The sequence below is a fragment of the Botryllus schlosseri genome, chromosome 16 (assembly GCF_051294905.1).
Source record: "Botryllus schlosseri isolate E-star chromosome 16, Bs_hap1, whole genome shotgun sequence".
In the NCBI taxonomy this organism is placed as follows: Eukaryota; Metazoa; Chordata; class Ascidiacea; order Stolidobranchia; family Styelidae; genus Botryllus; species Botryllus schlosseri.
This window is the reverse complement of record NC_137251.1, coordinates 3076848-3100987: the sequence shown is the minus strand read 5'-3', so window position 1 is coordinate 3100987 and position 24140 is coordinate 3076848. Positions and strand designations below refer to the sequence as shown.

The window sequence follows — 24140 nt, the reverse complement described above, 5'->3', positions numbered from 1 at the left end:
GGTACGAGGCCAAAACCGTGTAGTGATCGATCTTATGACTGACAACTCCATATTGGAAACACATAAATTGCTAATTCATATTGAAAACACAAAGCCATCAATTCCATATTGAAAAAAGATATATTTCGAAGATGATTTCACTACCAGAGTATTAGTCTGCACAAACTTTGAAATCTTGTTTTGTATTAAAAGATTTCATCTGCTTTTGAGACTTCAGTTTTTCTCTGATTACGTCATCTCTACGGTTAAATCCCGACACATGGACAGATGCTTTGGTCACCACTTAAACGTCTCTTTCCACTGCCTGGTTGTGCCAAGGATGTTTGAGGAGATGACCTTAGATTTTCCATCTCGGGATATGTTGAGTTTTTGATTGCTGGTGGCTGTTCCATATCTTTTAGATTCAAGTTGACAATTTAGTGGTATGATTTGGCCTTGATGTTTATAATTGGGATTTTAAACAATCTGATTCTAGTGCCAACGTTGTTTTTAGGTTTCGTTTCATTAACATATCCTCCTTCAAAGTCGCTAATTGGAATCTGGTATTCTGTTTGATCTGCTCATAGTTGTAATCTTGCAAGTCTTCCGAGGCCTTCATCATCATCACCCATAGGCGCCGAACCTGGGCATGCAAGGCATGCCAGGCATGCCTAGACATTTTTTTAGGCATGCGGCATGCCTAGAATTCGGTTTGGCATGAATCGGCATAAACCCCGATCTCCCGCTGAGATGATCGCGAAATTGTGTCATTCATTGCCGTGCGCTCGGCAATCATCGTTTGGGACGCTTGCCTGCTTTATCGTGTCTCCGACAAGCCTAGTTTCACTTGCTTGAGCATGAAATCACATCAGCAGTAGGCCCGGTGCCATCGCTGCCTGCACTATCGCATCTGCATTGGCGCGCACGATATTATCGCTTGCCTACACAATCGCATCTGCAACAGGCCTGGTACGAAAGATATCATCGCTGGCCAACTATCACGTCTAGAGCCGAGCATGCGTTGGCTCCCATCTCTCGATGGCTTGGTGACAATGCCGTTAGGTGTTTGTTGGTTAGCGATTGTAATTAAAGAGCGACATCGCTGACCTGAATAACATCGAATGTCCGCAGACAGGTGCGATTGTGAGTGCGCCGTGCATGCGTAAGTGAATTCCGCTAATACCTAAACATAACCATCAGAAGATGTGTGTCAACTGTCAAGGCTTGAGTTGTAAAAGACGAGAAAGGTTTGAACAACCTGAAGTCCGTGCCATTATAGAACAGATTCCATAACAACTCTGACATTTTGCCTTGCGCAAATCGTCGCCGAGGTTACGTAATACGCGTTGATAAGCGGCGTATTTAATTGTTCGCTAGCGATCAGGAACTCGCTAATTGACAGCACTTCCGGACTCGTTGACAAGCTTATCATACGCGCAAGTTTGTTAACACGAAGATATTGCATAATCGGCATTTATGCAGGCACTTAACTCTCATGAATTGATGCTATATTATCCCTAATTATCAATTCCGTCGGATCATGACGTCATTCCTTTGTGACGTCATCGAACTCGCATGCCTAAGGAAAATTAGCGTTCGGCGCCTATGTCATCACCGAGCATTCCGAAAAGACATTATCCGGATGTGCAAAATATGCTTTTCCTTGTAGCAAAGGTAGTGCAAGGCTGCGAATTCGTGTATCAAAAAGCTTTGTAATATGGGAAACTATATTGCACAAGTTTTTAGCACCATCAACAATGGAATTGTGCCTTTTTATTTCAAACCATTACGGAAAATAAAACTCCATGCAGAATTAAGCAAGATAGTTCAGATTGCTTGATGGATGACTCTGTCGCACATGTATGCTATGTATAGAACCTCAAAAAATCAGGAAATCTGAACTATCTTACTCAATTCTGCATGGAGGTTTATTTTCCGTCATGGTTTGAAATAAAAAGGTACAATTATGGATGACTCAGTCCCAGTGGTGGCTTTTGGGGTGGGCGAGGTGGGCGGCCGCCCAGGGCCCCCCTGGTTGATTTACGCGCTTTCGAGGGGCCCCCCCTCCTCGGTTTACTCGCTTTTTTCCAACTATTTCTCCGGTTTACGCGCTTTTTACCAACTATTTCTCAGGTTTATGCGCTTTTTTACAACTATTACCATTTTTAAATAACCATGGAAATCCTTGTATCCATAAAGAATACGGTACAGTACCGTAAAAAGGGGTCAATCACAATTCTAATTTTTTTAGTTATCATTTTTCGAATAACCGTGAAAATCAATGCACCCATGTAGAATATGGTCCCGTAAACAGTTGTCGATCATGAAATTTCTGCGCGCGTTAAAAGAGCTTACTTTGATTTTATGAGGGATGGCCCTCCAACATTTATGCGATTTTCGGTTATCATTTTGCGAATAACCGTGAAAATACATGCAGACCTACCCATGTAGAATGGTAGGCCAACCGTAAACAGTTGTCGATCATTAAATTTCTGCATGCGTTGTGCGTGCGAGCTTACTTCGATTTATGAGGGGGGCCCCTCCTACATTTACGCAATTTTTGGTTATCATTTTGCGAATAACCGTGAAAATATATGTACACATGTAGAATATGGTACCGTAAACAGTTGTTGATCATTAAATCCTGAACGCGTTGTACGAGATTACTTCGATATATGAGGGGGGGGGGGGGGGGCTACATTCACGCAATTTTTTGTTATCATTTTGCAAATAACTGAAAATACATGCAGGCCTACCCATGTAGCATATGGTACTGTTAACAGTTGTTGATAATTGAATTTCTGCACGAGTTATAAGAGCTTACTTATATTGAAATAATTTATAGTTAACATTTTGCGAATAACCGTGAAATATGTACCCATGTAAAATATGGTACCGTAAACGGTTGTCGATCATCAAATTGGTGATTTGTGTGTGAGACGCGATCGCATCCGCTAACGTAAAATTTTGTCGTGAAGGATTATCAATTCCATGATATTTTTGAATAATATTCAACACCTTTTTCTCAGTGCTTTAAAATTACAATAACATTGACAAGAAACTACTACAGTATATACAGGAAGTATATATTTTCAGTGACCGGTGCATCTCATTCATTTTCGGTAACAGGCTAACTCCATGTCAGTAGCCCTAAAACAAATTATTTCAGTTTTTTAATTTATTTCAGTTTTGAAATTTGACAGAAATTTGGATCAAGTGATTTTGAAATATATCCTAGTAGCCTACATCACAATTTCAAGTTTTTAAATGCAATATCCAGCTTTTCAAGCCAGCGCATGATGAAAAACAAGCTTTTCCGGCTCATTCCATCGTAAAATTGATAGAATTTCTGGTAGGTCTGTAGTCTGTACATGAGCTATCTTGTAGAAGTTGATCTAATATATAATTCAAGTTACAATTTAGCTTTTTGTGTACGGCACTAAGTTTACAGTCATTGCTAATGAAAATCATTGGAGTATCCCTCTCATTTCTGTCAACTTGAAAATTTTCATCACTAGTCATCATATGGAAGCTATTATAAGAATGCTGAAAAATGAGTTTTTAGGAATATATAGTTTTTAAGTTGAGACAGCAATGTATGTTGTAGGCAGAAGTAGGCGATTTGGATAATGTTAAGTTCCTCTTAAAACTAGCGTTCGAAATCTTCGTGTGGACAGTGTTGCGCCAACAATATTTGAATTTGACGCTGTGTATGAACTGATTTTGAAAATTATGAGCCTAGTTCTGACCCCTTACTTCATTTTATTGTCAGGATCAAGAGCTTCTTCTATTCTATCTTTAGGCGTTTAGACGATATTGTCTGGCTAAGCTGTTTTATGACCGGTACCATTGCAAGCATTCATTGTAAAATTTACCATAAACATGCAGCTGTCTTGGTTAGGAAACTTCTGGGACAAGTGGTGATTTGTAATATACCGGTATTTGTTCTTTTCTGTAGGTACTTTTGCTGTGTTAGCTGTTAGGAATAAATCATTTTATTTTCACTGTACAAATATAGTCCATGAGTTAATCCTTGTTGAGTGATCCGGTAATAATTCTTGAGGACCATAAACTCCTCTTGGTTGAGTCATCTTTTCAAAGAAGGGAAGTCACTGTCATTTGTTGTTGTTGTTGTTTTGAGTATTCATGAATCATAATGTCTCGACTGCTTCGGTAAGTTTACACGAAGCCAATATCATTTTGTACCCGTATGATAGTTTCCATTTAGTTGTTCTTTTTTACTTTTGGTGTCATATTTGCTAGATCATCATTTTGATTTTTACATTTTTGAAGTACTAAATGCATCAATTCAATTGTCCGGTCATGGTAGTTTCTTCATTCATTGGAAGTTTCAATTATATGTATGTGTTCAATAAACTTCATTGTTTGGTCACCTTGGTGATCGATTAGCTATTGGTCCTCATTCAGGGTTGTAACCGAGTCAAATATCAATTCTAGTTATATTTTGATCTGAGCCAAGTCGAGTCACCAAAATATCCTTAGTCGAGTCATTGGAATCCTGCCATCGTTTCCTTGAAAAAGTATGAACTTTTTCTTAAGTTTCCATTGCCACTGTATTTGTGATTACTTTCACGCATGAAAATCACATCTTGAACTTGAATGACACAGTTGCCTGTGTACATTGTGATTGATTTTATAGTAAATAGTTACATACAGCATCATCATTCGATATAGTATGACGTAATCTGTAGACATGCAATATGTAATAGTTGTATGGAGAGGGGAGGGGGGTCTGGGGGGCGTAGCCCCCAGAAGCTGCGTTTATAGATATATGAGGCCCCCCCTGGAAGTTTCGCCCAGGGCCCCCCCAATCCTAGGGCCACCACTGCTCAGTCCCACATAGAACATGCCGAATTTTGAGTTTCTATGTGCGACAAAGTCATCCATCAAGCGATCTGAACTATCTTGCTCAATTCTGCATTGAGGTTTATTTTCCGTCATGGTTTGAAATAAAAAGGCACAATTCCATTGTTGATGGTGCTAAAAACTTCTGCAACATAGTTTCCCATGTTACAAAAGCTTTCTAGTACACAATTCGTAACCTTGCACTATCTTTGCTACAACAAAAGGCATGTTTTGCACATCTGGGAATGCTTGGTGATGATGATGAAGGCCTCAGAAGACTTGCAAGTCTATAACTATGAGCAGATCAAACAGAATATCAGATTCCAATTGGCGACCTAGAAGGAGGATATGTTAATGTACCGAAACCTAAAAACAGCGTTGACACTAGAATCAGATTGTTCAAAATCCCAATTATAAACATCAAGGCCTAGTCATACCACCAAATTGTCAACTTGCATCTAAAAATGCGGAACATCCACCAGCAATCAAAAGCTTTTCATATCTTGAGCTGGAAAATCCAAGGTCATCACCATTAAGGATCAATCATCCTTGGCACAACCAGGCAGTGGAAAGAGACGTTAAAGTGGTGACTGAAGCATATGCCCATTGCCCATGTGTCGGGATTAGAACGTAGAGATGGCCTCATCACACAAAGACTGAAATCTCGAAAGCAGATGAAATCCTTTATTACGAAACAAGATTTTAAAGTTTGTGCATACTAATACTCTGGTCGTGAATCCATATTGAAATATATCTTTTTTCAATATAGAATTGATGTTTTTGTGTTTTCAATATGGATTTGCAATTTATGTGCTTTTAATATGGAGTTGTCAGTCATAAGATCAATCACTACAAGCTTTTGGCATCATAGCCACTGCTTCAGTGCCTAATTTTACCTAAAAACAGCCTAAAAATCAATAATTTGCTTGTAACTTTTTTTCTGTTCATTTTTAAGACAAAAGTTCTGTGGAAGTGAGATAGAAACTTGTTGCTTCCGCATCTTTCAAGCCCAAAACCAGCTTTCTAGCATAAGCGGTAATCAATATATAGCGAAATTAGCTATTTTTGGCTCGTTCGGTGCAATTGCACGACCACTAGAGGGTGCATGAGCCCAAAATTATTATAGAAATTATTTTTTTTCAATTTGGCACCACATATCAAGTGTCCGTTTTGAAATTCAAAATTTTCCATTTTTCACTCCACCCTATTAGTCAAGTATGCATGAACGACTTGCACTATTTGTTCGACATAAGTGGCCGAGCGACCTCTAGAATTTTTTTGATTTTGTCAAGTGGGAAGCAATGTTCGGTTATGTTTGCATCAATTTTAAAAGTGATGTTGTCAGTTGCTAAACTGGACGATGTATTTACTCTTTCACCGTATCAAGGTATATTCCAAAAGTTACACCGATTCGCTATTTCATCAGTTATGAGATGCATCTTGCATTGCTCCTTCTCTATGCAAGTGAATGGCAGGCACTTTGCAAATAATATCTTTAAGATTTTCAATGATGTCAATAACATCAATAATAATGGTTGGTACGGTACATACAAATCCTATTTTATTTACTATCGGCTATTTTTAGAGATCTTTTAAAGTACTTGACTTCATATTAAAGCTAATGTCTGTCCCCTTTCTTGCTCTTTCCATCAGAGTTGGATCAATTGTAATTTGTAATTGTAATTGAATGTAATTAATTACATTTTTCAATGTAATTGTAATGTAATTGTAATTGAAGCATTTTATTTTGTGTAATTGTAATTGTAATTTGACAAAAATTTTGCTCAATTACAATTTCAATTACAATAAATTGCTATTGAGACCTGACAAGCACAACATAAAACAATTGACTTATGATGCATTCTCTTTAAATTTCGACAAGGAATTCGGTGGATCCATTCGCGGAAGCCCTTGACTGCGCCCTTTCGGGCGAATTTTTATTTTTGCCGCTATGCTGGCCTCCGCTGCTATTGTATACAATTTTTAGATTACTAACCAACGGATGGATTCGCAACACGTGGCTCACGATTGAATACGCCGAGAAGCGAACTGCTGAGCCGGCTAAAAGCAGCAGAATTGATATTCCCATAGCTGGCGATCCAAGCGTCGAAATTTGATATGTATGGTCCTAATCGAAAGCTAGTGCGCACTGATTCCGAATAAAAGTATATTTCCAGGCAATGGTACCATCCCAAAACAGTCGTGAAAGTCTGGGAATCGGCATTGTTCTGAACAATCGCTGGGCGTAATTGGTAATTGCTGTGGTCATGCTGCTGCAGCGCTCTCACTTTTCAGAACAGTCGGCCTTAAACGGCTATTTTGGAGCAGTTACATAGCCCTGACGAGATTTATTTTGTATTTTCGGAATTAGTACATCAATAGCTTACGATAAAGACCAGATGCATCAAATTTGGACGTATGGATCGCCAGCTCTAGGACTACAAAGTTTGCTGCTTTTAGCCGGCTCTGCAGTATGTTTGTCGGTGCATTCATCTACAATACGATTTCAGATCACGATGCTGCATCGTTATTTCGTCTGGCTAACTAACCAGACCACTGGGTATTATATAACGTCTTATCTGACAAAGCACGGTTTTGTTTTCACTCATCCTAATTCCTACGTCCCTCGATAAAAATAATATTATTTCTTTAATTATATACTATAGACGCAAATCCAACACGTGCATATATTATAATACTTTTTCAACGACATACTGCACTCTATCCTTAATCCTAACCCAAAGGAAATTAGGTAAATAACATTTTACATTTCCAATTACGTGAGCCATAATTACCGAGCATTCAAAACACGCTTATATTACGTCACAATGACATCTCACATAGCATACTATGTACGCACATAAACGCATTTATTACTACACAATCTGAACTAGACTTGAATTGTTGTTAAATACGACGCTACGGTTGTCAAGGAGCACGGTTGGATTTATGATTATTAAATTACATGTTGAACAGCAGCAATTGTAATTGTAATTGTAATGTAATTGAAGCATGCAAGGAGTAATTGTAATTGTAATTGTAATTTGATATTTTTAGCATGGAGTAATTGTAATTGTAATGTAATTGAAACATTCATAAAAGTAATTGTAATTGTAATTGAACTGAAATAATGTAATTGATCCAACTCTGCTTTCCATTCCTTGTGAGTGCATTCTTTCATTGGGTCTTTTTCTGGGCTTTTTTTGTCGCCTTAAGAACAGCGACATGGCAGAGGACCCCAGATAAACCTCCGACGCGGAATCTCATGATATTCTAAATTATAATCAATGTATCAAATATATCAAAATTGAATATCATCTGTACAAAGGGGTATGTTTGTTGGTGTATTTGTTGTAACATTTTCTTTCCGTTTATGCGTGTGTGTCGTTTATTATAGCGATTGATACCGCACGCGAGCATCACCATGTTATAGAGAGAAGACTTGCCACTTTCACTGCCAAGGTGTACAGTAACGGAATTACTGGGTATTGGACAAAAAACGGCGTGCTTGTGCAAAACGTGATTCCTTCTGAGAGATTCCAGGTGCTTCGATTTGTGGAAGTTATAATCGTGGGTTATTTTTGTTGTGACGTCATCAAGACGAACAACATTGGAAAGCTCTGCAATGAATTATGTTGTATCATGGTGTAAATTGTTACTTAGATTATAAAAAGTAGAAAGTGGTTTTACCGTAGTGGTGGCTTTTGGGGTAGACGAGGTAAACGGTCACCGGGGAACCTCGTGTTGATATAGGTGCTTTAGAATGGGCCCCACTTTCCGACTTACGCGCTTTTTTGTAGCTATTATAAGTTTACTAAAATCGTGCACCCATGTAGAATATGGTAACGTCAAGAGTGTTTGATCATCAATTCCCTGCTTTAGTTACATATGCCTGCTTTGTTTTTATTATTCATTTTGCGATTCAAAGAAAGCGCATGAATGCTTTGGAAACAAATTGATTTTTGAGGTTGCCCCTCTTGCAATTTATCGCCCTAGAATCGTTTCAGCGCAATATTTACTCACCAAGTTTCATATCCTATTATCTATTTGGCTGATAGTTACTGACGTAGTCTAGTATTTCTACGCATATGTAGGCCATAGAATGCCCAAGTCCTGTAACCAAGTCACAAGGTTTCGAGTCACAAGTCCATCTCACTTTTACAGTTTTGACTCGAGTCAAGTCCAGTCATTTTCAATTTATCACCGAGTCCGAGTCATTGTGTCCACTGCTCAGTTTTGAGTTCAATCCGGTTCAACCCATTTTTCAACACTGCTCAAGTGACATAGAATGGCTCGCATTCATATTATCGTAATTTTCCTCAGTCCCAATAGTTTCTGGCCCTATTTTTCAAGTAGCAGGACTGAAGTCCGTCTCGTGACCTGAGTCACGCTTCATACTTAGAAAATTTGACTCGGGTCAAAATTTGTAATGACCCGAGACGACTGGTGACTTAGAGGTAGTCACTTGATCATAACACTGGTTTATTGACTAGAGTTGACCGTGGGCCGTGTTTAGATACAAAGCAATTGGCGGGCGAACCAACTTAGCATCGGCAACGTATACGAGAACAATTTAGGCCAGTATCCCTTCCACACTAGAGGATACGTACCCTCGGGACGATTTTTGCAGCAGGCGGTCTGCATCAGAACCCAAATCCAACCGGTTATAATCAAAGGAACGCGAAATGTCGTGTTTGAATGTAGTGTATCGCACCCGAACATTTTGCGACATATGTACTGTTGGACTAAGAACGGAGAGGCGATTCAGGTAACGTTCTAGATAAATTGTATCTGTAAATATTGTACCGGTAACTGTAAAAGATGAGCAGATTCTACTGACTGAATACTAGTCTTTGTTCGAGATCACAGGACCACGGTATGACGAACCGTATCTATTTAGCATATGGAGAAAATGCCACTTCAGTTTCACCTCATATCCTTTTCTGTTATCTCCTGTTGCTTTCCATTTGGTGTACTTCACATGCCTCTTTTTATATGAAGAGCTTCTTTGAGGTACTGAACTTCAATATACTATTGATTAGGGCTGGGCACAATGATTCGAGTACGCGGACCTGAATTGAGTATTAATTTTAATGATTCAAGTATAGTGGTAAAAGACAATTTTTATGAGTACCGAAATAATGCGCTTCTCACCACTGAAAGTTAATTTATCAACGAGAATTATAGTTTCGATACTAATTTCCACTGTTGAAGCCTTGAAACCTTAATTGGCGGTCACTCGACTTGAAGCATATTACATGATTCAGAATCGAATCACTCCGGTACTCGATTTTGCCCAGCCCTACAATTCAATAGTATATTCATATCGAAATGAACCCGAATATGTTCGGCTGACACTCGTCGGGGGTAATCGTCAGCAACTAGTAGAGAATTGGAAAGAACATTGTATATCAACAATCGTATCAAAATATGACGTCACCAGCATGAAATTTCGAATACGAGAGCGTACCGTATTAATATACTGAACTGAGTTATCTTGAAGTTATGATGGCGTATGACCAGCAGACACTTTTCCTCGTAGGACTCCTACAGAATTTCTGCAAATGTGGAAGCGTACAGGCACACGCTTCGGATACGGGATTGCACGGCTGAAGATTCTGGCCGGTACGCGTTTCAAGTCTGCGATGATATAACCGAGGCAAGGCTGGATGTGCAAGGTACCATCAGAATCACGATACTCTCCTCTTAATACTATTACTACCGTATTGGTGAAATCATGATTGTGGCACTTATCATATCACAAGTCTTGCCCGCTATGTCTATGATAGTTGTTTTCTGGGATCCCTATATATATTTATAGACATATGGCGTTTTCATGCTTATGATAACTGTGACTTGATATAAACTGAACCCAAATTTTTTTCTAATTCGTAATCTCATTCAATTTCTCAGTTTTATCTCTGGCGAAAATGGACAACGTGAAATTGGAGGAAAATAGCGAGATTAAACAAGGCAGTGCGAAATACATCACAGAAAAGGATGACCGAAGATGCAGCCCGACCGTGCGCGACGTGTCGCAGCGAGATACTGGGGCTTGCAGCTTTGTCGCTAGATCCACAAAAACTTCTGGGAGAATTTCTGGCAAAGGTGAAGGCACTCCAAGTAATTCTTTATCGTTACAGATTTTCTTAGATCAGTGGTTCTTGACCTTTATTCCAACTTTTCACAAATTGCTTGGGTCTGACGCCCCCTATTTTAAGGAATGCAGTAAGACACAATGGGTGAGTGATCGAAGTCCGGTAGGTCTATATGGATTGGGATTTACTATTGGAATTATTTCGCGCTTTAATCTCGCCCGAGGACCACTCAAATAATTACAATTTTAGTAATAATTGTATCTGCTATATTCGGGATCAAATCAAGGTTGTTATTTATAACAACCATCGAGTACGAGCTCATGTCATCTGATTTGAGCCCGATGTACACATCCCGAATTAACCTCTGCGATTGGCAATACGTGCCAATCTCTGCGTTCACCTCTGCGCCCCCCATACCGCCCCTCTGAGCCCAACGCCCCCTGAGCGTCTCTGCCCCCTTCGAAATCCAAATCACCCCCTGGGGGTGCTGACAAGGTTAAGAACCGCTGGATTAGATGAATTGTTCTCAGCTTTCTAAGCTCGCGGTCCGGCAAAATTTCAAATAAAATTCCGCGGACAGGTGAACTTTTAAAAATCAGAATAAACCCGACATGTAATTACGACAAAACTGTCCAGCTTATAACGAAGAATTGAGCTTTAATTCAGTGGGAAGTTATTCTGAAGTCTCTGTAAGGCAAAGTCCTGTTAAAATGACCAACTTTATTTGGACTGTTGAGTTTATTTTGAAGGAAATGTGAGTTTGCTGTCTGATAGGTTCACTGTCAAACGCCGCTAAATTGTACTCTATGATTTCGTGAGATTTTGTTAAAAATATCTTCTTAACCATCACATACCACTGGTCCTAAACGAATTATAGTCTACTTTCAAGCAGCTTGGTGTAACATTGTAGCAGTGTGGTGTAATATAAGTAGTCAAACAGAGACCATGATCTTTGTATCAGTACTCTTCAACCCTTTGTGGCATGGAACTACCTGTTAACGTTTACTCAGAACTCGTACACCTGAATCCAGATAACATATCAAGTCGGTAGTAAGCCTGATCTAAATGAGAATGAGGAATGCTGCAAGGTATAGGAAATGCTGAATGCTGATCAGCCTCCGAAGTTACCGAACCACCAGCTAACACAGTGGTTCTCAAACGTTCAAAGCAGAGATGCCACTGAGATATTTTGGAAAAACCCAGATTTGGACGTTAAAAAAACCCAGAAAAACCCAGATCCTCTATTTCACTCAAATTTCTATGATATAGCTGTAAAACAATGACTGAGAGTCATCAATGACAGTTATACGGACATAGAAGAAGTTTTAGCCCTTGATATTGAAATCCCAACGGCTCATTTCCATACTATAATATGCATGTTGCTCAGTTTAATGAGCAAATCCATCGAAATATGATGTTTTCCTCTCGATACATTGCTACCAGGCATTCGGTATGGGGGGTCAATACGTAGTGTTTTATATATTCGTAATGTTAGTAACAATGCTAATCCCCATCTATGGTGAGGATGATTGTAGGGTAGTTCTAGTGACTGCTAGCTGACCAGATAGATTGGAATTAGCTTTCCAATCATTAAACCTGGGACAAACACTTTTATCTGGGATATTTAGTCGAAAAAGAAACTGCCAAATCATGAAATCAAGAGTACATTTGCATTTAACAAACCCCTCTCACTCTGAATAACTTGCCTGGTTGCCCAAAATGTCTCTCTTTGAGTGTCCCTGTTGAAAGTGAATATGCTCTGATGTGAACATGGTAAATTAGTTAGATCAACAATTGGTCTTTCCATGTGCATAAATTGCATACTTTACAGCAGTTACATACTATTTACTGACAGCCAACGAAGTTGTTGCAGCGCTACCGGTAGCATTCAAGTCCTAAATCAGAGTTGCCCTGTGAACATGACTTTCTGCGACCTAGTAGTCAGTATTTAACGAAGGGCTCTATCGCATCACGCCAAGACCTCTCATTTTAATAGTAAATGGGTCTCTTTGGACTCTGCCGTTTCAATCACAGTGGAATTCGTCGACATTAGAAGATCTTACTAATCTAACAATCAATTTTGCGCCGTAAAATTGACCTGACGAACACGATGTTGAAAAAAAAACCAGAAACCCAGGTGATGCTCGAAAAACCCAGATCTGGGTGGAAAAACCCAGGAGTGGCATCTCTGGTTCAAAGATAATTATGCCACCGTCTACTGGCATTTTTTGGATTCATGACGTCCCGTTAAAAAATCAACAGTAAACAACACTTTGATTTTATGGTATCAATCTGACGGGTGTAGCTGATTCTTTGCGATAAGCTTAAGTCTGTTTCGGAAATTGTGAATTCGGATACCGGAAACAAACTTTCAGACCCGGCGGCCATCGCGAATCACTTCAATGAATATTTTTGTAACGTAGGCCCAAATATTGCTTCTTCTATTACAAAACCTGTATCGGCCAGGTCAGAGGTGAGATCGATATCCCAGTCAATTGTGCTTGAACCTACGACCAAATACGAAGTAGAAGTATCCATCCACAAACTGAAATCGCACAAGGCCGACGGCTATGACCAAATCCCATCATGGTTTTTAAAAATGATAAGCCTGCATATCGGTCAATATATGGCCCATTTTTTCAACTTCATGATAGAAAATGGAGTCTACCCAAGCTATCTAAAAAAAGCCAGAGTAGTCCCTGTACACAAAGCTGGGGATAGAACTAATGTCACCAACTACCGTCCGATATCCGTTCTCCCATGCATCGGGATTGTATTCGAAAAGTTGCTCCTCTCCCGCCTGTCCTCATTCCTCGCCAAAATGTCTGTCATTTCCCCTCAACAATTTGGCTTCCGAAACAAACACCAAACCGCTCATGCCCTCCTAACAGTGGCCGAACAGTACTATGATATCTCAGAGAAGCGAAATGTGGGATGTAGCATTTTTCTCGACCTAAAAAAAGCGTTTGACTGCGTAGACCATAAAATTCTCATCTCGAAATTGGCGCGTTACGGACTTCGGAGCCCACAACTTGAGCTCATGAAAAGTTACCTCACTGGACGCCAACAAATGGTTGCGATCTCAGACACCTTGTCCTCTCCTCACCCGGTGACCTGTGGTGTGCCCCAGGGCTCAGTACTTGGACCGGTCCTTTTCACCTTATATGTCAACGACATTTTTGAAACCTCCTCATTGAACACCACACTGTTCGCTGATGATACTCACCTCCTCTCTTCCGCATCTTCGACGGCAGAGCTGGATGCCCTGACTGGTGACCAAATGCCCAAAGTCCATGAGTGGACGGCCCAGAACAACCTTTGCATAAACGCCTCGAAATCGCAATTGCTGACAGTAAATTCAAAAAATAACCTAACCGTTAATATCGCTGGTCAGCCCGTTTCCAACACAGATAATGCCAAATATCTCGGAGTTTTACTGGACTCGAACATGTCCTGGAAGAGTCATATTGAATCCCTAGAAACTAAATTATCACCGAAGTGCGGCCTGTTCTACAGCCTTGGGCGCTTCATGCCAGCATGGGTTCTCCTGATACTCTTCAAATCCTTAATCCAATCGAAGTTACATTATGGCATCCTCTGTTGGGGGGCTGCCAGTAAAACTGCACTCAAGCCACTGCAGAAACTACAGCATAAAGTGCTCCGAATCATAGCTAGGGCCCCAAAGGGGCCTGGCTGCCCATCCAATAAGTCGCTGCTGAAGAGATTCGGCGTCCTAAACATAGAAGATATGCGGAAACTAGAAATCGCCAAGTTCATGTATCAGTTTCACTGCGGTCGTTGCCCCGAATATTTCAATGACTTCTCTACCTCTGAATCAAAAGCGCACAAGTACAACACACGCGCGTCCACGTCGTCCAAATATCATATGATCGACCGAAAAGATCATCGCTCCATCAAATATGCCGGACCTGATGTGTGGAACAGTATCCCGCCGGCCATCCGACAGTCGACGAGCATGTCCACATTCAAGTCGAAATACAAGCAATTACTACTAAATAAATACAGTCCATCCTCAAGATTACCGGACCACGACTGACCTATCGATCTCGCTTCCCATGACATGCCGCCCTATTTCTTGTCGCTTTCTTTTTCTATACTGTATTCTTTACTTTCATTCAGTGTGCATGCCTGCTCTTTACTACGCCTAGGCCAAGGTGGGTGTCCGATTCAATTGACAAATCCAAGTCGCTTCGACATCTTCCTGTCTATTCATTGTATCGCATTTTTTGTGGTGTATTGAACTGATAAAATTGCTAATAAACCAATGATGAAGTAAGTTTAGGTGCATTTTTGACAACGTAACTATAATTGAAACAGTATGACAGCAATCGCTAATCATATTGGAGATTAATTGTTTGCAAAGGACCAGACAATCGGACACAAGAATTCACCATATGTTGTTTTTGTTATCCCGATGAAAAAGCCAAGCATATTAGCCCAATTACCCTAATACCTACCTACGTACCAGGTCTCAGGCGTATACTGAGTTGTAAATGTACATTTTGCCTCCTCTGTTGATGCAAGAAGTGACGACTTTTATAATCAAAATATTGAATATGTCACAATCGATTATTATCCAAATAAAGTGACGTGTTTGTGTTGGGGAATTTGTTGTAAAATTTCCATGCGTTTTGTTTATTATAGCAAACGATATTGTCCGCAAGCTTCAAGACCAGCATATTATTGAGAATGGACTTGCCACTTTCACTGCTGAGGTGACCAATGACGGAATTACTGGGTATTGGACGAAAGACGGCGTGGTTCTGCAGACTTCTGAAAAATTTCAAGTACTTCGATTTGTGGTTATTTTTGTCGTGGCATAATCATAGGTGGTCATTAATGAGGTACTGCTACATTTTTGAAGTACTCAAGTATTTTAAATGACAGCACACAACCTTATCTTCCCATCGGTGAAACGGATCTGATATACTAAAGCTTTTTCACATTTTAACTTGTCTGCGTATCCGTTAATCTCTACATTACCATTTTACGTAGTTTATCGACTGGAGTTCATTAAGCGCTGTGTTTAGATACAAAGCCAAAGTTTGGTGCGTAAGCTTACCATCTGCAACGTATGCGAATACGATGCGGGCGAGTATTCATTCCACGCCGGTCAAACCAAGACCTCGGGAAGATTAACGGTGCAAGCGGTCACCATCAAATCCCAAATCAAGCCTGTTACAATCAAAGAAACGCAAACTGTTTTGTTCGAAAGCAGAGTGTCCCACCCGAACATTACGTCGCAGATGCTCCGCTGGACTAAGAACGGAAGTCAAATTCAGGTAACGCACCAAATAATTTGAGTTTGAGGCCCTGTCTTGAAGCTTTCCTCATGCTATGAAGTCGGACTACTCCTTGACGGACTATCCTTGGCATTTCAACTCCTCTCTTATATGTCTACATTCTATCTGTGTTTTGAAATGATGAAGTCATTAATATACTGATCTGGTATACCTTGGAAATTGTTATTGCGTACAATCAATGGACGCCTTTCCTCGTAGAAGACCAACAGAATTTCTACAAAAGTGGAAGGCTGTAATCACGCGCTCTCCATACATGATTGCACGACTGAAGATTCCGGCCAGTACGGATTTCATGCGGGCAGGTTCAAGTCCGCGGCAAAGCTTGATGTACAAGGTACCGCGAGAATATCTTACCACTCTCCGCTTATTATTATTACTATTAGCAAAATCGTGACAGTGGGGCTTATTACGACACTGATTTTTATTTAACGTTTATTTTATTGTTTATGTATATACCATTGTATATAATATATACCGTAATTTTCCGAATATAGTGCGCCCCCATGTATAATACGCACCCTTAAAATGGCGTGTAAATTCTGGGAAAAAGCCTGTACCCATGTATAGGGCGCACCCTGCATTCTCAGTACATGAATAGCTGTGTTTTAGTACACGATGTTGTGCTGTTTTGCGATGTCACTGTCGAACAGTCATGATATAACGATCGCTGATCACAATATAATTAACGGCATTGTCTCTAAACGAGAGTGGTTAGTAGCCAAAGCCTGCGAGGCTGGCGTTTTGAATAGCTCAAGCCAGCGACACGCGACATCTTGCGCACGAGGCCTATTACAATTACAGATGCGATTGCTCAGGCCAACGGTTATGTCGGGCGCACCAGTCCTGTGTGTGGATGCGACTGATTACGCAAGCGATGATATCTTGCGCACATGGCCTCTTGTGTATGCAATTGTTAAGGCCTGTCGTTGAGGCGATGAATCAGCAAGGATTGCCGCGCACGCTTGTAGCAATCAGTGACCTAATTTTGCTCGTGTACAAACGGCAAACTAACTCAGCAAGAGATCGCGTACTCTGCAAAAGACTCTCTTTAATTGGCAAAACGCTTGGCATTAATTGGCAACACGCTTCTCTATTTGGCACCGCGTTACACTCTATACGAATTACGGGGCACGATGGCTAGAGATGATGCGCGATTGGAAACAAATATGAAGAAAGGTGTGATTTCAAGTTCTTGATGGAGGGGGAAACGGGGTTGCAGGCTATGTGACCTTACTAAAGATCGATCGCATATCCATCGTCAAAGCATGTCGATGGTGCAAGCGAAAATGAATATCCTCTCTCTCTCTGATTGGTTCCACTGTAGTGGTCGCATGTGCATATTTATCGGCTATGAAGCAGTCGGAGTGCTTTAGAGTCACATATACTAGGATGCATGTCTCATTAAAGAAATTATGAAGTTTTGTTCAAAAACTACAAAAAGTTTCGCTGTATACCTGAGAATCTGTCGTGGCACACAGTTTGGGAATCACTGTTTCAGCCCAAAACGAGCTAAGCTTGCTGTCCAGACGTTTGCCATTCCCGTACTTGTGAGTTTGCACTCAGATTTAACATGAAATGAACTTAATTTTTATTGTATTTCTGTTGCGAAATCAGTAGTTCTAATTCTAATCTACTTTGTAAAAATGTCTAGCTATAATTCCAATTCTAATATAATTTGGAGGAGCCGAACACTTTATATTTGTCCAACTCTCCCTTAGACACATCATTTACGACGCGTGTAAGCATATTTTAGTGATATCTGGATCCACTAAACTAGGTGATCTATTGTGCTAACCTGTCCTTGCAATCATTTGCATCGTTCCATCGCTAAATTATATAGTTTTTTTCGGCTATGAAATTATATATACTGTCATAAATATGTCTTGAGCCTATACATTTTGCGCTCCTCTGTTGAATCACGAAACATCGATTTATAGGCCTTCGATGAATCAAATATATCAAAAGTGTGTTTATATTCCGTACAAATTGACGAGTTTGTGTTGTTGAATTTGTTGTACCATTTCCTTGCTTTTATGAGCGTGTGAGTCGTTTATTGTAGCGATTGTTATAATCCGTGGGATTCAAGACCAGGAAGTTACAGAGAAAAGATGTGCCACTTTTACTGCCGTGTTGAATGACGCCGGAATTACTGGGTATTGGACGAAAGACGGCGTGGTTCTGGAGCCTTCTAACAAACATCAGGTGCTTCGATATGTGGAAGTTTATATCATGGGTTATTTTTATCATGAGTTAATAAAGTCTAACAACATAGCAGAGTTGTGCAATGGGTGGTGTTGTAATCCCGGTGTAGATTGTTTTAGAGGTGGCCATACTGCTACGTTTTCGCAGGGTTATAACCAAGCCACAAGTTTGTCTCGCTTTTATGGTTTTTACTCGAGTCAAGTCTCGCCATTTTCAATTCACCGCCTAGTCAAGTCCAAGTCAGCGAGCAGAGGGCCAAGTATTATGACTCGAGTCCAAGTCATTGTGCTGACTGCTCAGTTCCCGGTTGAATTCCTGTTAAACCCAATTTCTATAACTCTGTTTGGTGGTATCGGATGGTTGGCATATATAAAACACCAATTTTCCTCACTTTTAGCAGATTCTGGTCACATTTTCAAGTACCAGTACCAATAGACGAAATCCCGATTGTGTGGTAACTTAACTACTCATCGAAATTGCAATGAAATGTCGGTTTTGGCCGTCTGAGTCGCAAGTCATATGACTTGGTTCGAGTCGAGTCATTTCCGTATTTTGAGAAAATGACCCAAGTCAAGTCGAGGCATCAGAAAATCGTGACTCGAGTCGGATTTGAGTCGAGTCAATACAACCCTGTATTTTCAGAGTATCGGAGTGTATACTGTGACCTGTTGCAGTACTTATACATTTCATTATGATTCTAGACTATTTCCACTTGGACAGATTTTAGGGAAAAGTATTTTCTTCCATAATTTAGAGTTTGAAAAGTACAAATCAGTTTTAGTGTCAAATCAGAACCACTGTGGTCGCAGAATGTTGGTAACTAAATTTATTTTTAATGATTCTACCTGATTGTAGTGTCATAAGTGGTTTTGCCTTAGTTATGAAGATACATCTCGCAATTTACGACCCACGGCCAAATATGCTTCTTGGAATAAGTCCCTTGTCTTACTTTTCTTTCTCTACTTCCAATCCAAGTAGTTTTGACATGTCTTGTAAATTCCTTTTTAACAGCTTCTTTGAGGTACAGAACTTCAATATACAATTGAAATAGAATATTCATATAAGAATATACTATTCAAATTCCTTTTTGAACAGCTTCTTGGAGGTACAGAACTTCAATATACAATTGCATAGTATATTCATATTGAAATGAATCCGAATATTTTTGACTGACACTCGTCAGGGGTGATCGTCAGCAACTAGTAGAGAATTCAAAAGAACAGCCGGTTCATTTCAATATGAATGTACTATTAAATTCCTTTTTGTTCTTCTACTTCTGCTTGATTATCAACAATGACAACTTTCAACACCCTAATCCAGTGAATTGCACATTTGTGATTGCGCATGAGATAGTCGACCAAAACATTGAAATCTTTGTAGAGCCAAGAATATAATTGTGGCTTTGCGTAGCCTAAATTCCTTGAACTAGACTAGCAACAGTGCATATATAGTATATGGTCAGGGCAATCTGATACAGCAATTGTATCTGCGGTCCGAGACTAGCTAGGCCCTACCCATTTTGTCCTAGCTAAGCATATCACCGTAGTTATGGCCGGACACTGCTCACTCACTAGCTGTTCACTAAAAATAAAGCAAGTTCACTTGCGATCTCTTTGACTTAAATCAATGACGTTGGAATGTTTTGTCACTATCTGGAAAATGTTGACTCGAAAATAAGATCAATACTTTCGCTAGAGGAGAGGAGAGATTTCAAATAGCATTTGAACATATTTCTAGCAATAAACCAGCGAAAGGGAACATAAGTTTGAAAGTAACTAGTTGACTACTTGATAGTCTTGGCATGAAATACAGGGATATTCCGGATGAAATATTTGGTAAAGCTGTTACAATTCTAAAGAAAAATTTCCCCTTTAAAATTACAAAATTCCCCCCAAGGGTGGAATTTCGCCCGGTTGGGAACCACTGTACCAGACCTTCAAGAAATGTTAACTTGTCTGCATACATGTTAATCTCTCCGTCTCCATGTTATGTAGTTCAATGACGAGAGTTGATGAAGTGCGGTGTTTAGATAAAATGCGAAAGGGGGATGCATCAACTCAGCATCGTTAATGCATGCAAAACTGATGCGGCCGAGTATTCCTTCCACGCTGGTAAATACAAGACGTCAGGAAGATTAACGGTGCATGGGGTCACCATCGAATCCCACATCAAGCCTGTTACAATCAAAGAAACGCATACGGCTGTGTTCCAATGTACGGTATCGCGTAAAGACATTGCGCTGAAAACGAACCGCTGGACTAAGAACGGAATTCGTATTAAGGTAACATACTAGATATATTGCATCTCTAAATCCCTCTTCCATTCGTGATTTTTCAACTGTAAGAGATAAGCAGATTCTACTGAATGAATGGCGGGTCTGTATTTGAGATAAGCACACCACGATGTGACGTACCTATTCTGTATATAGCGATATGCTACATACTTTTCATCATAGAACACGGACAGAATTTCTGCTAGGATGGAAGAGCACAAACACACACTTACTATACGGGATTGCACGACCGAAGATACTGGCCTGTACATGTTTAGAGTCGTCAGGGCTACATCTGAGGCAAAGCTTGATGTGCAAGGTACCACGGAAATAACAAGTCTTCGCTTAATCGTGATAGCGGGGCTGATCACATCACAGGTTGGCCCCGATTGACACGTCCAAAAGAATACATTTGGAAAATGTAGCTAGGCAAAGGCGTGTCGATAAGACAGTACTAGGGCTTCATTTGAAACAAGAAGTGTTTTAAAACATGTTTAAATAAAATGCCATTTCAAAAGTTTTATTGTTATGTCATGGCCCAACTAGTAGTCGAATTGTAACGGTTCTGTTGGTACGTCGTATGCATTGGCGTACATGTGGGAGGGGGTTCGATATTTAAGCTCTGTCCTTCTGAGATGCCAAATCGATCTCCAATAGGCGATTTATAAGTTCAATTGCAATTATACGATTGGTGTCACTTTTCACTGTGAAGCCTCGCATCTCAGAGCTGATATCTGAATGGGAACAGCAGAAGTTACACTGAATTTTAATGGATATGTTCTATTAACACTCCGTTGAGGCACAGCTCACTCTGTGTCATGTTTGGCCATAATTACAATTCCAATCTAATTTGAAAAAATGGTGCTGCTGTAATTGTAATTTTTGTATAATTTGAAAAAGCTGAATATTTTATATTTCTCCAATTCTGCCTTAGACACGTCATTAATGATGCATGACCTTTATATTACATATATGTCTGCAGATTTTATGGATATCTGAGTATCTGAGCGTATCCGCAAATTTCCAAATCAGATCAAAATATGGTATTTGTATTACTGCTTAATGGACTAGCCTACTCATATTCTTGAAAACTGAGAAATAAAATTGGTTTAGAAGCACTGAATTAGGTGATATATTGTTTCAGTCTGTCCTTATATTCATTGGTATCGTTCCACTCCATCGCATAATTAAAGCCACTGAAGTAGATATAATAATCATGTTTTGCGACTACACATTTTGTGGTCATCCGTTGACTCACGAAACAACGATATATATTGATCGCTGAATCAAATCTGTCGAAAGGGATTATTTTCCGTACCAAATATTTGTTTGTTGTACCATTTCCCTTGTTTATGCGTGTGAGTCGTTTATTATAGCGATTATTATAATCCGTGAGCTCCAAGACCAACATATTATGGAGAAAGGACTCGCCACTTTTACTGCCGAGTTGGATGTTGACGGAATTACTGGGTATTGGACGAAGGACGGCAGGGTTCTGCAGTCTTCTGGGAAATATCAGGTGCTTGGATTTGTGGAAGTTTAAATCGTTTAATATTTTTGTCATGACTTGATCCAGTTCAACAACTTCGGAGAGTTCTGCAATGTGTGGTGTTGTATTGCTTACGTGTGCCTCTTGTTGTAAATTGTTACTGGGGTGGACGGTAAAAAAGTGCTGGTAGACGTCCTGGATATTTTAGATGACAGTACTCAACATTGCCATATATCTAACAAATGTGATCTACTAAATAACTAAACTTTTATGGAATGTTAGCTTGTCTGCATACATGTTAATCTCTACGGGCGCAGATAATAAAGATAGCTGATCCTGGAAAATGCTAATGATGAGATTAAAAACTGTTAATCGGGATGCATTTTAGGCGGAAATAATAAAGTTGTACTTCTAATCGCGACGCATGAAGTTGGAAGAGGTTACACGCGATGATTAGTCAGTTTCTCCTGAGTTTTCAATCAAGTGGCGTTATCTGTTGTATCATAATGCGAAAACGTGTTATTGGCTCTCAGTTGTCAATTTATTGAATGAAACAACAGCCTGCTGATTACGATACTGCCACTGTAATTGGTAGAATTATCATCACCGCTAAATGGTCGTTTTAAACTAGTGCGGTACAGCTAAGAAAACAGAATATAGAATATCGATATCGCTCTGCAATTGTGGGTACATAATTCGTTGATTGTTTAGTGAAGCTATTGCCTAGGACAGTGGTTCTCAACCTTTTTGGCTTCGCGGACCCCTTTTGACCGTCACGGACCCTCGCGGACCCCCTCGAGTTTTAGTCCAATTTTAGCTCTATTATGATGCAACCTTCGTATCTGTCTTGTGCAAATATGAACTGTAGGCTTGTGATGTATAGCAAAATAATGATTTTTCTTGAAAATAACATCATACTATTTATGGAGAAATTGGTAAAGATAATTTTGCTGCTGTATTTCTTGACGTACGTGGTTGTGTCTTGAAAATCCGCGTCTTCGTTTTGATATGAACGAGGAGTGCTGAAAACCATTTCCGCAAAGATAGATGGAGGCTAATGCAATATTAACGCATAACGCTTCCGACGATACATTTGGTGTGATCGCAACGTTTATGGCACCAAAATGAAAAAACATATATTTTATGAACATATCATGACCAGCATCTAGCGCAGGGACGGGCAACATACGAACCGCGGGCCGGATTCGGCCGCCGCGACGGCATTTTGATCGGCCCGCAGAGAGTTTCTACCGTCAAAGTGAAATCCTTATCTAAAAGTATAGACAAATTTTATGCGCCAAAGAATGGATCCAAGTTTTCCAACCTGAGAAAGACTGTCATGAAACGACTTGTCCTGTTCGGGTTTACATACATATTTACGAGCAAAGATTTTCGACCATGAGCAATTGAACATGAACAAGACAAAGCTGCATACCAATATAACTGGTGATATGAATTTCAGGGTTGGAGCGTAATGCTGTGATAGTAACGAAACACTCCTTGTTCATCAAAAAACCAGCCTTGTCGATAGGGTATCCACAATAACAATGCGCCAAATCTGATAGCCGAGCTTTAAGAGCATGTTCGATTTATGACGATTGTAAGCCGAAAATTTTCGGGTTCATTTCGATATGAATATACTATTAAATTGTATATTGAAGTTCTGTACCTCCAAGAAGCTCTTCAAATAGTGGTTATGTATGTTACATGATAAAATGGATTTCGTGACGAGGTTTCAATCCCTGTATTGGGGCAAATTAGGGAAATACTTCGGAAATTCTTATTTCAAACGATTGCACACTAATTTGATGAGATTGACAACTTCAAACCGAGAAGGTTTCGCAGATATTACGTCACCCTGATTGACGTTGCTATCGCCATATTTTCATTTTTTTCCACAAATCCCAACA

General features: G+C 39.9%; 1 protein-coding gene across 5 annotated transcripts in view; it reads left to right on the top strand.

Moving 5' to 3' along the window:
• The window catches only part of LOC145458784 (obscurin-like), a 71404-nt gene that overhangs the window by 38259 nt on the left and 9005 nt on the right, over positions 1-24140 (top strand). For 2 of the 5 annotated variants that reach the window (XM_080337269.1, XM_080337266.1), the window contains 11 exons: positions 8243-8388; positions 9362-9613; positions 10388-10523; positions 10759-10968; positions 15609-15751; positions 15995-16246; positions 16466-16601; positions 18327-18469; positions 20499-20750; positions 20925-21060; positions 22118-22260. In XM_080337269.1, the coding sequence (XP_080193395.1) occupies positions 8243-8388; positions 9362-9613; positions 10388-10523; positions 10759-10968; positions 15609-15751; positions 15995-16246; positions 16466-16601; positions 18327-18469; positions 20499-20750; positions 20925-21060; positions 22118-22260 (1949 nt within the window). The remainder of the gene's footprint in view (positions 1-8242; positions 8389-9361; positions 9614-10387; positions 10524-10758; positions 10969-15608; positions 15752-15994; positions 16247-16465; positions 16602-18326; positions 18470-20498; positions 20751-20924; positions 21061-22117; positions 22261-24140) is intronic. The other 3 variants (XM_080337267.1, XM_080337268.1, XM_080337270.1) reach the window with 3 other exon arrangements.